Source organism: Bombina bombina, chromosome 7 (genome assembly GCF_027579735.1).
Source record: "Bombina bombina isolate aBomBom1 chromosome 7, aBomBom1.pri, whole genome shotgun sequence".
NCBI lineage: Eukaryota > Metazoa > Chordata > Amphibia > Anura > Bombinatoridae > Bombina > Bombina bombina.
Window position 1 is genome coordinate 626746015 of NC_069505.1, and position 14868 is coordinate 626760882.

Below are 14868 nucleotides of genomic sequence, written 5' to 3' on the forward strand. Positions count from 1 at the left end.
ACTCAGTTCACAGCTTCTAGGCTCCAGCAGATAATCACTGTGCACTTTTAAATTCTATCAAAGCAATGGTAGATATAGATACAGTCATAGAAGGAAATGTGTGTGTGTGGGGGGGAGTTAGAACTTTACAATTCGGACGCTTAAAAGAAAGGGTTAATGGCGAGGCACTGCAGTATAAATTTGCTGGTAAAGTAATTAAAGTATATATTATTATATTTTGTCTCTATCCCAACTTGCTCTATTTCCCTTTACCACAAATCAGGTTTTCTGTTGTTCTGGCTGTTTATAAATCTTATCTTTTGCTACAGGTCGTATAACAGGACACAGTTTAATTGACCTATCAATTGGACCCAATGTAGGTCAACTTACCTCCATCTCAGAGTTCTTTAATGACATAACTATGCTGGAATTGAATGACGATTGCATAAAGGAACTGGAGAAATGGCTCAATACTCATGACAGTGCCTATGATTGGTCACACATTTTCAAGTACATTTCAGAAATAGATGGCAAAGGGTTAAGTATATTTCTAATATCTATGTTGCAGACTAGCAGTTCTCAAGCTCTCCGGGGGAAGGGGCACATTTGAGATAATTTTTAGATTTATGTTCCTATGTGATTCTCTATAATTGAGCCACAATGGAAAAATCTAGATGCAGGCAAACCTTATTTTATTCTGCTTCCCTTTATTGTGCTTCCCTTTATTGTGCTTCCTTTATTGTGCTTCTCTTTATTGTGCTTCTCTTTATTGTGCTTCCCTTTATTGTGCTTCCCTTTATTGTGCTTCCCTTTATTGTGCTTTCTTTATTGTGCTTTCTTTATTGTGCTTCCCTTTATTGTGCTTCCCTTTATTGTGCTTCCCTTTATTGTGCTTCCTTTATTGTGCTTCTCTTTATTGTGCTTCTCTTTATTGTGCTTCCCTTTATTGTGCTTCGCTTTATTGTGCTTCCTTTATTGTGCTTCTCTTTATTGTGCTTCCTTTTATTGTGCTTCCTTTTATTGTGCTTCCCTTTATTGTGCTTCCCTTTATTGTGCTTCCCTTTATTGTGCTTCGCTTTATTGTGCTTCGCTTTATTGTGCTTCCTTTTATTGTGCTTCACTTTATTGTGCTTCCCTTTATTGTGCTTCCCTTTATTGTGCTTCCCTTTATTGTGCTTCCTTTATTGTGCTTCTCTTTATTGTGCTTCTCTTTATTGTGCTTCCTTTTATTGTGCTTCCCTTTATTGTGCTTCCCTTTATTGTGCTTCCCTTTATTGTGCTTCCCTTTATTGTGCTTCCCTTTATTGTGCTTCCCTTTATTGTGCTTCGCTTTATTGTGCTTCGCTTTATTGTGCTTCCCTTTATTGTGCTTCTCTTTATTGTGCTTCTCTTTATTGTGCTTCCTTTTATTGTGCTTCGCTTTATTGTGCTTCCTTTTATTGTGCTTCCCTTTATTGTGCTTCCCTTTATTGTGCTTCCCTTTATTGTGCTTCCCTTTATTGTGCTTCCCTTTATTGTGCTTCCCTTTATTGTGCTTCCCTTTATTGTGCTTCCCTTTATTGTGCTTTGCAGATATTGATGTTTTTTACAAATTGAAGCTTTGTGTCGAGTAAGTCCATAAGCGCCATTTTCAACATATAAACACATTAATAGTATTAAATACACATGAATAAACACACACACACACAGTATATATATATATATATATATATATATATATATATATATATATATATATGCACATCTCCAGCAAAAAGATCATGACTCACTGAAGGCTCAGATGATTTTTAGCATGCGTCTCATAGTGCATCCTGATGGCTGATTACTATGAACTCTCAAGAGTTTCTGATCAGTATATTAATTAATCACTATTTGGTGTGACCACCCTTTGCCTTAAAAACAACATCAGTTTTTCTAGTTATACTTGCACACAGTGTTTTTAGGAACTTGGCAGGTAGGTTGTTCCAAACATCTTGGAGAAGTAACCACAGTTCTGTAGATTTAGGCAGCATCAGTTGCTTCTGTCTCTTCATGTAATCCCAGACAGACTTGATGTTGAGATCGGGGGGGTAGTTATCAACGTGTCTACTTTTCCTGCCTTCGCCGGCCCAATACGCCCGCCTAAGCTCGCCTCACATCGCCGCCGCGGACCTGCAAAAATTTGCCTAAGTTAGCAAAAAAGCTGTCAAAAAGCCGGGCACCAAGTACGGGGCGATGAGCAGCGGACTGTGAGAGTTATCACTCATCCGATCTCGCTGCTGTTTGGCTTTTTTACAGCTTTCTTGCTAGCCTGTCACTAAGCACTCACACTAACTACACTGTTCTACCCCCTATACCGAAGCCCCCGGAGCCTCCCGCAACTAAATAAAGTTACTAACCCCTAAACCGCCACTCCTAGACCCCGCCGCAACTCTTATAAATGTATTAACCCCTAAACCGCCGCTCCCGGACACCGCTGCCACCTACATTATACCTAGTAACCCCTATCCTGCCCCCCCTATACCGTCACCCTCTATAATAAAGTTATTAACCCCTATCCTGCTGATCCCGCACCTCGCCGCAACGAAATAAATAGTTTAACCCCTAAACCGCCGCTCCCTGACCCCGCCGCAACCTATATTAAATTTATTAACCCCTATCCTGCCCCCCCTACACCGTCGCCACCTATAATAAATTTATTAACCCCTATCCTGCCCCCCACTACACCGCCACCACTGTAATAAATGTATTAACCCCTAAACCTAAGTCTAACACTAACCCTAACACCCCCTAACTTAAATATTAATTAAATAAATCTAAATAATATTTCTATTATGAACTAAATTAATCCTATTTAAAACTAAATACTTACCTTTAAAATAAACCCTAATATAGCTACAATATAAATAATAATTATATTGTAGCTATTTTAGGATTTATTTTTATTTTACAGGCAAATTTCAATTTATTTTAACTAGGTACAATAGCTATTAAATAGTTATTAACTATTTAATAGCTTACCTAGCTAAAATAAAGAGAAATTAACCTGTAAAATAAAAACTAACCTAAGTTACAATTACACCTAACACTACACTATCCTTAAATAAATTATTCCTATTTAAAACTAAATACTTACCTGTAAAATAAACCCTAAGATAGCTACAATGTAATTAATAATTACATTGTAGCTATCTTAGGATTTATATTTATTTTACAGGTAACTTTGTATTTATTTTAGCTAGTTAGAATAGTTATTAAATAGTTATTAACTATTTAATAACTACCTAGCTAAAAGAAATACAAAATTACCTGTAAAATAAATCCTAACCTAAGTTACAATTAAACCTAACACTACACTATCATTAAATAAATTAAATAAATTAACTACAAATAACTACAATTAAATACAATTACATAAACTAACTAAAGTACAAAAAATAAAAAAGCTAAGTTAAAAAAAAATAAAAATAGGTTACAAACATTTAAAAAATATTACAACAATTTTTAGCTAATTACACCTAATCTAAGCCCCCTAATAAAATAACCCCCCCCCCAAAATAAAAAAATGCCCTACCCTATTCTAAATTAAAAAAGTTCAAAGCTCTTACCTTACCAGCCCTTAAAAGGGCCTTTTGTGGGGCATGCCCCAAAAAATTCAGCTCTTTTGCCTGTAAAAGAAAAATACAACCCCCCCAACATTAAAACCCACCACCCACATACCCCTAATCTAACCCAAACCCCCCTTAAAATAACCTAACACTAATCCCCTGAAGATCATCCTACCTTGAGTCGTCTTCACTCAGCCGAGCAGCGATGGAACCGAAGAGGACATCCGGAGCGGCAGAAGTTATCCTCCAAGGGGCGCTGAAGAAGTCTTCTATTCGGGCGATGTCATCTTCCAAGAGGCGCTGAAGAAGTCTTCTATCCGGGCGATGTCATCTTCCAAGAGGCGCTGAAGAAGTCTTCTATCCGGGCGATGTCATCTTCCAAGCGGGGTCTTCAATCTTCATCCCACCGACGCGGAACATCCTTCTTTACCGACGGACTACCAACGAATGAAGGCTCCTTTAAGGGACGTCATCCAAGATGGCGTCCCTTCAATTCCGATTGGCTGATAGGATTCTATCAGCCAATCGGAATTAAGGTAGGAAAAATCCGATTGGCTGATTGAATCAGCCAATCAGATTCAAGTTCATTCTATTGGCTGTCCCGTCGGCGGGATGAAGATTGAAGACCCCGCTTGGAAGATGACATCGCCCGGATAGAAGACTTCTTCAGCGCCTCTTGGAAGATGACATCGCCCGGATAGAAGACTTCTTCAGCGCCTCTTGGAAGATGACATCGCCCGGATAGAAGACTTCTTCAGCGCCTCTTGGAAGATGACATCGCCCGGATAGAAGACTTCTTCAGCGCTACTTGGAGGATAACTTCTGCCGCTCCGGATGTCCTCTTCGGTTCCATCGCTGCTCGGCTGAGTGAAGACGACTCAAGGTAGGATGATCTTCAGGGGATTAGTGTTAGGTTATTTTAAGGGGGGTTTGGGTTAGATTAGGGGTATGTGGGTGGTGGGTTTTAATGTTGGGGGGGGTTGTATTTTTCTTTTACAGGCAAAAGAGCTGAATTCTTTGGGGCATGCCCCACAAAAGGCCCTTTTAAGGGCTGGTAAGGTAAAAGAGCTTTGAACTTTTTTAATTTAGGGTAGGGCATTTTTTTATTTTGGGGGGGTTTGTTATTTTATTAGGGGGCTTAGATTAGGTGTAATTAGCTTAAAATTGTTGTAATATTTTTTAAATGTTTGTAACCTATTTTTTTTTTTTTTTGGAACTTAGCTTTTTTTATTTTTTGTACTTTAGTTAGTTTATGTAATTGTATTTAATTGTAGTTATCTGTAGTTAATTTATTTAATTTATTTAATGATAGTGTAGTGTTAGGTTTAATTGTAACTTAGGTTAGGATTTATTTTACAGGTAATTTTGTATTTCTTTTAGCTAGGTAGTTATTAAATAGTTAATAACTATTTAATAACTATTCTAACTAGCTAAAATAAATACAAAGTTACCTGTAAAATAAATATAAATCCTAAAATAGCTACAATGTAATTATTAATTACATTGTAGCTATCTTAGGGTTTATTTTACAGGTAAGTATTTAGTTTTAAATAGGAATAATTTATTTAATGATAGTGTAGTGTTAGGTGTAATTGTAACTTAGGTTAGTTTTTATTTTACAGGTTAATTTCTCTTTATTTTAGCTAGGTAAGCTATTAAATAGTTAATAACTATTTAATAGCTATTGTAGTGTTAGGGTTAGTGTTAGACTTAGCTTTAGGGGTTAATAAATTTATTATAGTTGCGGCGGGGTCAGGGAGCGGCGGTTTAGGGGTTAATATGTATAGAGTAGCTTGCGGTGGGCTCCGGGAGCGGCGGTTTAGGGGTTAATACATATATTATAGTTGCGGTGGGCTCCGGGAGCGGCGGTTTAGGGGTTAATATGTATAGAGTAGCTTGCGGTGGGCTCCGGGAGCGGCGGTTTAGGGGGTAATAACTTTATTTAGTTGCGGCGGTGTAGGGGGGACAGATTAGAGGTGTTTAGACTCGGGGTACATGTTAGGGTGTTAGGTGTAGACAGCTCCCCTAGGAATCAATGGGATGTCTGGCAGCAGCGAACTTGTACTTTCGCTATGGTCAGACTCCCATTGATTCCTATGGGATCTGCCACCTCCAGGGTGGCGGTTTGAAAACCAGGTACGCTGGGCCGTAAAAGCGCCGAGCGTACCTGCTAGTTTTTTGATAACTAGCAAAAGTAGTCAGATTGTGCCGCACTTGTGTGCGGAACATCTGTAGTGACGTAAGAATCGATCTGTGTCGGACTGAGTCCGGCGGATCGAAGTTTACGTCACAAAAATCTACTTTTGCCGGTCTCTAGCCTTTGATAACTAAGGCGAATCAGCCTCGCCACAAATACGCTGCGGAATTCCAGCGTATTTGAGGTTGACGGCTTGATAACTAGACCCCCAGGGCTCTGGTGGGACCATACCATCACTTCCACCTTGTTCTTCTTTACACTGATTGCATAATATAGTTCTTAATGACTTTGGCTGTATGTTTGGGGTCGTTGTCATGCTGCAGAATACATTTGGGGTCAATCAGATGTCTCCCTGGTTGTATTGCATGATGGATACATATCTACTTGTACTTCTCAGCATTGAGGAGGCCATTAATTCTGTCCGAATCCCCAACTCCTTTTGCAGAAATGCAGCCCCAAAGGAACCTCCACCATGCCCTGTTGCCTGCAGACACTTATTCTTGTAATACTCTCCAGCTATTAAGTGAATAAACTGCCTTCTGCTACAGTCAAATATTCAACATTTTGACTAATTTGTTCAGGGCACCTGCTGACATTTGTCTGCACCCCAGTTCCTGTGTTTTCATGCATAGTTGAGTCGCTTAACCTTGTTTTCAATTTCTGCCAAGTGTATCCAATGCATGGGAAGAGCTCTAATTTCAGTTAATAAAATCATCAAAATTAGGTAACATATTACATGAAAATTAGGATAAAAATGCAAAATAATACTATTTTCCAGGAATTGATAATGACCCCTGAATCCCTAGTTTGTCTGAATTAGAAATGTGCATTAGTTTTGTTACAAATGTAAATTCTAAATGAAAATACAGATATTCTTTTGTTTTCACAATATGAATTTCCAAACGAATGCACGAGCTAAATTTTATAGAAAATGAATAAATACAGACAAAACTTGTCATTATTAATTTCTTTCCTTTAATTTACATTTATGGGTTAAATATTTACCTCTAGCTCATTGTGCTAATCTCAACCATTCGTCGCAGAGCCCAGTGGCGCTAATATGAGGCTTAGCATGACTGACCCCAGGGCTTGCGTTAAAGGTGAAGGTCTTTTAATGTAGGCCCTGGAATCCGCTGCCCTAAGACACTTATTAGCATGCCCTGGGCTCTGTAAAAAAGAGTTGGGATTAGCGCAGCTCTATAGCCTGCTAGACGTAAGAATGTAACGCTACTGGTGAATGTTTTTCACTTGTAGCAACGAAACATGTACATTTGTTTAATGAAAAAAAATTGAAATGTTCTCTGAATATTCGTTTTGTTTAAAGCAAACAAATACAGAATAGCATGGCAAACAGATATTGGCCTCTAGTTATTAAGATCTGGCGGACCTGATCCAACACTGCGGATCAGGTCCGCCAGACCTCGCTGAATACGCCTGCAGGCTCGCCAGAAACACGGGGCATCAAGCTCCATTCGGATGGATACATTTGCCCCATAATGTCTAGTCTCAATGCTGGGTTTTTTTCACTTAAAAGGATATAGAAGTTCAACTTTCATGGTTGAAATAGAGCGTGCAATTGTAATAGACGTTACAACTTACTTTTTATAAAACCATTTTTTTTTCCATGGTTTTCCTTTGTTGAAAAGCATACCTGGGTAGTCTTAAGAGCAGTGATGCTATCCAAATCCTGTTAGAAGTGGACATGCAGAGTCAGGACTTAACACTGCTATATTCCACACAGTCATTGGCCTCTATTTATCAAAGGTCTTGCAAACCTGATCCGACAGTGCGGATCTGGTCCGCAAGACCTCGCTAAATGCGGAGAGCAATACGCTCTTCGCATTTAACATTGCACCAGCAGCTCACAAGAGCTGCTGATGCAACACCGCCCCCTGCTGACTCGCGGCCAATCGGCCTCCAGCAGGGAGGTGTCAATCAACCCGATTGTACTTATGGAGCAGCAGTCTTTAGAACTTGTGTTTCTGGCGAGTCTGAAGACTCGCCAGAAACACGGGCCCACAAGCTCCGTACAGAGCTTGATAGATATGGGCCATAGGCTGCAAACTCTAATGACCCATTTATAACTGTATCTTACTGGCCTCAGCAGTAAAGGAAGCCTTACATGGCATCACACATTGTTTTATCGACGATAGTAACTTGAACTTATCTTTTCAATATTTAAACAAGTCAATTATTACATTAAAGGGACATGAAACCCAAAAATATTTTCTTTCATGATTCAGATAGAGAATACCATTTTAAACAACTTTCTAATTTACTTTTATTATCTAATCTGTTTCATTCTCTTGGTATCATTTGTTGAAGGAGCAGCAATGCACTACTATTTTCTAACTGAACACATGGGTGAGCCAATCACATTCAATATATATATGTAGCCACCAATCAACAGCTAGAACCTAGTTTCTCTGCTGCTCATGAACTTGCCTAGATAAACCTTTCAACAAATGATAACAAGAGAAGGAAGCAAATTAAATAATAGAAGTAAATTGGAAAGTTGTTTAAAATTCTATTCTCTATCTGAATCATGAAATATTTTTTTGGGGTTTTATGTCCCTTTAAATTAAATTATTTTCTCTTAAGTTATTTAATTCTAAAAATATGTCTGTGTTAATTTCCCAGGCTAATCTTTGGGTGAAATACATCATTATATCTAGCACATGTCCCATTAATTTCAGTATTATGGAGTACTGCTGTATAATATTAGTGAAATTATCACAGGGCAAAACCACTGGAAAACCAAATAATAACCAGGTAATCTAATCCATTATAAATTAATTCGATTGACATTGACTAAATTCAGAAAACTGATGTGGAAGACATTTTTATATTCTAAAAGATTGGAATATATCCTCCTGAGCCCTCCCCTTAACCACAGTTAATTAAGTGACAATGCTTTTGGGTACATCTTTGATGACTGATTCTGATTTTTCTTGACCAGCATAAATTGTCCATTCTTGTGTCATATGTGTCCATGACCTGTATAGCTTATGGGTCAGGGTGGAAGCTGATCGTCTAGAATTAAGACATGGTTTAAACATAGGCAATAGCAGCCATTTCTAAATACTTTCAAAGGATAGCAGAAAAATAGAGCTTGGTGTCCCTCTGAGAAGTCCATAACTTGTGTCTCCACAATTAGTGGAGAATACGCAAACTTGACACATGATACATTTCATATTTGATTTGATCTAATGAGCTGTAAATATTTATATTTTTTAGTGAGGAGTGGAAGACAATCGAAGAAAGAGTTAAAAGATCAATTAAACGAATTCTGAAATGTGATTTCACTAAAGAAAACCCAACTGACCCAGTTACTCTTCATAAAGTCGACTGTTTATTAGTTTGTTGTTCCCTGGAAGTAATGTGCCATGACCAAGATGAATATTTCAGTTGCCTGAAGAAGATCTCAAGGTGGCTAAAACCAGGCGGCCATCTGATACTTTTAGTTGTTTTAAAGGCTAAGTTTTTATCAATTGGGGAACACCGTTTTCACATTCTAACATTGGAAGAAGAGTTTATAAAAAAAACTCTCAGAGACATAGGGTACGTGATTGAAAACATAGAGGTGGTAGAGCGGAAATCAAACCATGAGGCTGTATCTTATGATCACATGGCACTTATAACCGCCATCATGCAATAATGTTCAAAAAACACATTAACTGGTATAACAGTGCATCCTATCAGTGCTGGGTGGGATGGGCATATATGCACAACTGTCCTTACATTTTGCTAACCTTGTGCAAGATTTAATTACTGCTAAAAGAGTAAATCTTGGTGTCAAAAATAGATTCAATGGGGCATATGTATCAAGCTCCGAATGGATGCCCCGTGTTTCTGGCGAGTCATCAGACTCGCCAGAAACAGCAGTTATGAAGCAGCGGTCACAAAGAATGCTGCTCCATAACCTGTCCGCCTGCTCTGAGCAGGCGCACAGACATCGCCACAATACAACCCGATCGAGTACGATCGGGTTGATTGACACCCACCTGCTGGCGGCCTATTGGCCGCAAGTCTGCAACCAGCAGCTCTTGTGAGCTGCTGGTGCAATGATGAATACGGCAAGCGTATTGCTCGCCGTATTCAGGGAGGTCTGGCGGACCTGATCCGCACTGTCGGATCAGGTCCGCCAGACTTTCATAACTAGAGGCCAATGAGTAATAAATAGTATACAAGCAAACAAAAAACCTAGAGGATCAGAAAATCAGTACTGAAGTATTTTGCATGCAAAAACTATATAGAAAAGTGAATTAAATAAAAGAGGCATGGGAATTATTATTTCAGGTAGCACAAAGGTTGGTAAACAATACATCAGCACAGCAGAAAAAGCCAGTGGAATGATGGTTACAAAGGAAGAGATACTATCAAAGCAAAACCTGATATTCTTATGTAACTTTATAGCTCACTAATTAGACCTCATCTTGTGCATTGTGTACAGATCTGGTGACAGTATCTAATATAAATACAATAGACACTGTATATAGAAGGCTACTAAACTGATCTCTAACCAATAAAACACAAGGAAATGTCTCAAGCTTAAAGGGGAGATGGGCAAGAGGAGACATTATACAAACACTCATGTATATTAAGGTACTTAAGATGCTAATGAAATAATTTGTCACGAAAAGAGAAGCACCAGAACAAGGGGTCATGTTCTCAAGTTGGAGGGAAACAGGTTCAGGACAGGAACAGTAAGTAGAATACAAATCTTCTAATTTTTAGCTGCCCTAAATTATCTCCACTGTCCAAAGCTCCACTGCAACTGATGATATCTGCTAGAAATATACCAGGTTGTTGAAACACTGAGATACAGCAGGTTGGGGATAACTTATTCAATTGGCCTTGTCTACAATTTTTATACCATTGGGAAACAGCCTTAATAAAAATGTGTTTGTCTTTAATAAATTGGAAAAACCTATGAAACTTTTATTTAAAAATGTCTATTAGAAACACTTGTTCTGCTGTGTGTGATGGAGACTGGTGATCACATATAATATTGTAGCTTATATTAACCACATGTAGGTACCGATTTAACTTATCACCCTAATAAAACCTTGTAGCACATAGTCATGCAGTCTTGATGTCATTTCTAAAACAAGGGGTGATACAAAACCATATTTGCCTTTGGTTATTGTCTTTCACTCTTCATAGTTTCACGACACAAGGATAATAGCATTACTTTTATATTAGAAATCTATGGATCATATTAGTATCTAATAAAGGTTATTGACATGGGATTTTATTTGATTTCCATGCTCATTCAATTTCATAGGAGAACACAATTTTTGCATTTTTTTTATTTTTGAGTGGATTTGTGCTGAGCTAACACAATAAAAAAACAGCAAAATGATTGTTTAGTCTATTTCTTACATGCACATTATATCCAGTTGATAATTTATCTGGCTGGACGATAACACCTAACACCAGTATAATGGCAAAACCAGTTATATTCAGTTTAAAACAGTAGATTAAATCTGCTGGATACAATAACGAAGCACTTAATTTTATAAGCTCCATAAACTGTCCGCCTGCTCTGAGGCAGCGGACAGACATTGCCAGCAGTGTTCACTCTAAGGACAGTTTTGTGTGCAGCCCAGCAGTGAAACAGTTAACAAGAAAACCATACCTAGCCATCTGCATTGTGCAGTTTTTGCTAATTGCAGGGTGTGGTTACCTAATTAACTGTTTCACTGCTGGGCTGCACACAAAACTGGCCTTAGAGGGAACACTGATTGCCAGAAATCAACCCGTTTGAATACGATCGGGTTGATTGACACCCCCTGCTAGCGGCCGATTGTCCGTGAATCTGCAGGGGGCGGCATTGCACCAGCAGTTCACAAGAACTGCTGGTGCAATGATAAATCACAGACGACATCAGAACTTCAGCGCCAGCAAAGTCGCTCAGCAATGGCAGCAATCAAATATATATGTGTATGCTGATATACATATATAATTATGTGTTAATATGTTTATATATATATATATATATATATATATATATATATATATATATATATATATATATATATATATATATATATATATATATATATATACATACACATATTAACATATACATATATATTTATTGGGAACACACAGTTCCCATAGGGGTCAATTTATTAATGTGGCAGCGGACATGATACGATGTAGCGTATCATGTCCGCTGCACATCGATAAATGCCGACAGCATACACTGTCAGTGTTTATCATTGCACCAGCATTTCTTGTGAACTGCTGGTGTAATACCGCCCCCTGCAGATTTGCGGCCAATCGGCTACTAGCGGGGGTGTCACTCAACCCGATCATATTCGATCGGGTTGATTTCTGTCCGCCGCCTCAGAGCGGGCGGACAGGTTATTGACCCCATAGACTGCAAGGTAAAGGCACTTTTCAGTGCCCACCAACTTTAACCCCACAATACTGCCTAGTGCAGTAATTTTATTAATAAATAAAGATGCTGCCATCTTTATTTTTTTAATAAACTACACTAGACAGTATTTTGGGGCAGATTTATAAAAAAAATTAACCAGGAATCTGATCTCTGGTTAATTTTGTAAGCGCTAATTGCTACAGTGAGCCTGCAGTCTTTAAGACTTATAGATATTAGCTATTTTCTATAAAAGACAAATTTAACTTAGAAATATTAAACAAAGTTTAACAATATGTTAAATATTATATAATACACAAATATTTTACAGATTGTTATGTAGTACACAGGTAATCACAAGTTCTGTATGAAAAATCAGCTTAATATCTTATGATGAACATGAGTCACACATCACAATATTTACTAGGTGTCTGGTAACCCAAATATCTAGTGATTAAACAAACAATCGGCTAGATTTAGAGTTCTGCGGCCAAAGGGGTGCGTTAGCTGCGCGTGTTTTTTCCCCCCCGCACCTTTTAAATACCGCTGGTATTTAGAGTTCACAGAATGGCTGCGTTAGGCTCCAAAAAGGGAGCGTAGAGGCATATTTACCGCCACTGCAACTCTAAATACCAGCGGTGCTTACGGACGCGGCCAGCTTGAAAAACGTGCTCGTGCACGATTCCCCCTTAGGAAACAATGGGGCCGTTTCATCTGAAAAAAAAACTAACACCTGCAAAAAAGCAGCGTTCAGCTCCTAACACAGCCCCATTGTTTCCTATGGGGAAACACTCTCTAAGTCTGCACCTAACGCCCTAACATGTACCCCGAGTCTAATCACCCCTAACCTTACACTTATTAACCCCTAATCTGCTGCCCCCGCTATCGCTGACCCCTGCATTACACTTTTAACCCCTAATCTGCCGCTCCGTACACCGCCGCAACCTACATTATACCTATGTACCCTTAATCTGCTGCCCCTAACACCGCCGACCCCTATATTATATTTATTAACCCCTAATCTGCTGCCCCCAACGTCGCCGCCACCTACCTACAATTATTAACCCCTAATCTGCCGACCGGACCTCACCGCTACTATAATAAATTATTAACCCCTAATCCGCCTCACTCCCGCCTCAAAAACCCTATAATAAATAGTATTAACCCCTAATCTTCCCTCCCTAACATCGCTGACACCTAACTTCAAGTATTAACCTCTAATCTGCCGACCGGACCTCGCAGCTACTCTAATAAATGTATTAACCCCTAAAGCTAAGTCTAACCCTAACCCTAACACCCCCCTAAATTAAATATAATTTAAATCTAATGAAATAAATTAAATCTTATTAAATAAATTATTCCTATTTAAAACTAAATACTTACATGTAAAATAAACCCTAATATAGCTACAATATAAATAATAATTATATTGTAGCTATTTTAGGATTTATATTTATTTTACAGGCAACTTTGTATTTATTTTAACCAGGTACAATAGCTATTAAATAGTTAATAACAATTTAATAGCTACCTAGTTAAAATAATTACAAAAGTACCTGTAAAATAAATCCTAACCTAAGTTACAATTAAACCTAACACTACACTATCAATAAATTAATTACATACAAATACCTACAAATAAATACAATTAAATACACTAACTAAAGTACAAAACATAAAAAAAAGAACTAAGTTACAAAAAATAAAAAAATAATTTACAAACATTATAAAAATATTACAACAATTTTAAGCTAATTACACCTACTCTAAGCCCCCTAATAAAATAACAAAGCCCCCCAAAATAAAAAAATGCCCTACCCTATTCTAAAATAATAGCACTTAAAAGGGCCTTTTGCGGGGCATGCCCTAAAGAATTCTGCTCTTTTGCCTGTAAAAAAAAAACATACAATACCCCCCCCCAACATTACAACCCACCACCCACATACCCCTAATCTAACCCAAACCCCCCTTAAATAAACCTAACACTAAGCCCCTGAAGATCTCCCTACCTTGTCTTCACCACGCCGGGTCTCACCGATCCGTCCAGAAGATGGTCCGAAGTCTTCATCCAAGCCCAAGCGGGGGCTGAAGAGGTCCATCATCCGGCTGAAGTCTTGATCCAAGCGGGGGCTGAAGAGGTCCATCATCCGGCTGAAGTCTTAATCCAAGCGGGGGCTGAAGAGGTCCATCATCCGGCTGAAGTCTTGATCCAAGCAGGGGCTGAAGAGGTCTATCTAGCGGCATCTTCAATCTTCTTTCTTCCGGCTCCATCTTCATCCCGCCGACGTGGAACATCCATCCTGGCCGACGACTTCCCGACGAATGACGGTTCCTTTAAGGGACGTCATCCAAGATGGCGTCCCTCGAATTCCGATTGGCTGAAAGGATTCTATCAGCCAATCGGAATTAAGGTAGGAAAATTCTGATTGGCTGATGGAATCAGCCAATCAGATTCAAGTTCAATCCGATTGGCTGATCCAATCAGCCAATCAGATTGAGCTCAATCTGATTGGCTGATCCAATCAGCCAATCGGATTGAACTTGAATCTGATTGGCTGATTCCATCAGCCAATCAGAATTTTCCTACCTTAATTCCGATTGGCTGATAGAATCCTATCAGCCAATCGGAATTCGAGGGACGCCATCTTGGATGACGTCCCTTAAAGGAACCATCATTCGTCAGGAAGTCGTCGGCCAGGATGGATGTTCCGCGTTGGCGG

At 38.7% G+C, this 14868-nt stretch overlaps 1 protein-coding gene across 1 annotated transcript in view; it reads left to right on the forward strand.

Annotated features, from left to right (window-relative positions):
* The first annotated feature begins 10043 nt into the window (after positions 1-10043).
* Positions 10044-14868, forward strand: part of LOC128636756 (indolethylamine N-methyltransferase-like) — an 80762-nt gene continuing 75937 nt past the window's right edge. The window contains exon 1 of the mRNA XM_053689736.1: positions 10044-10167. Within this exon, the coding sequence (XP_053545711.1) occupies positions 10044-10167 (124 nt within the window). The remainder of the gene's footprint in view (positions 10168-14868) is intronic.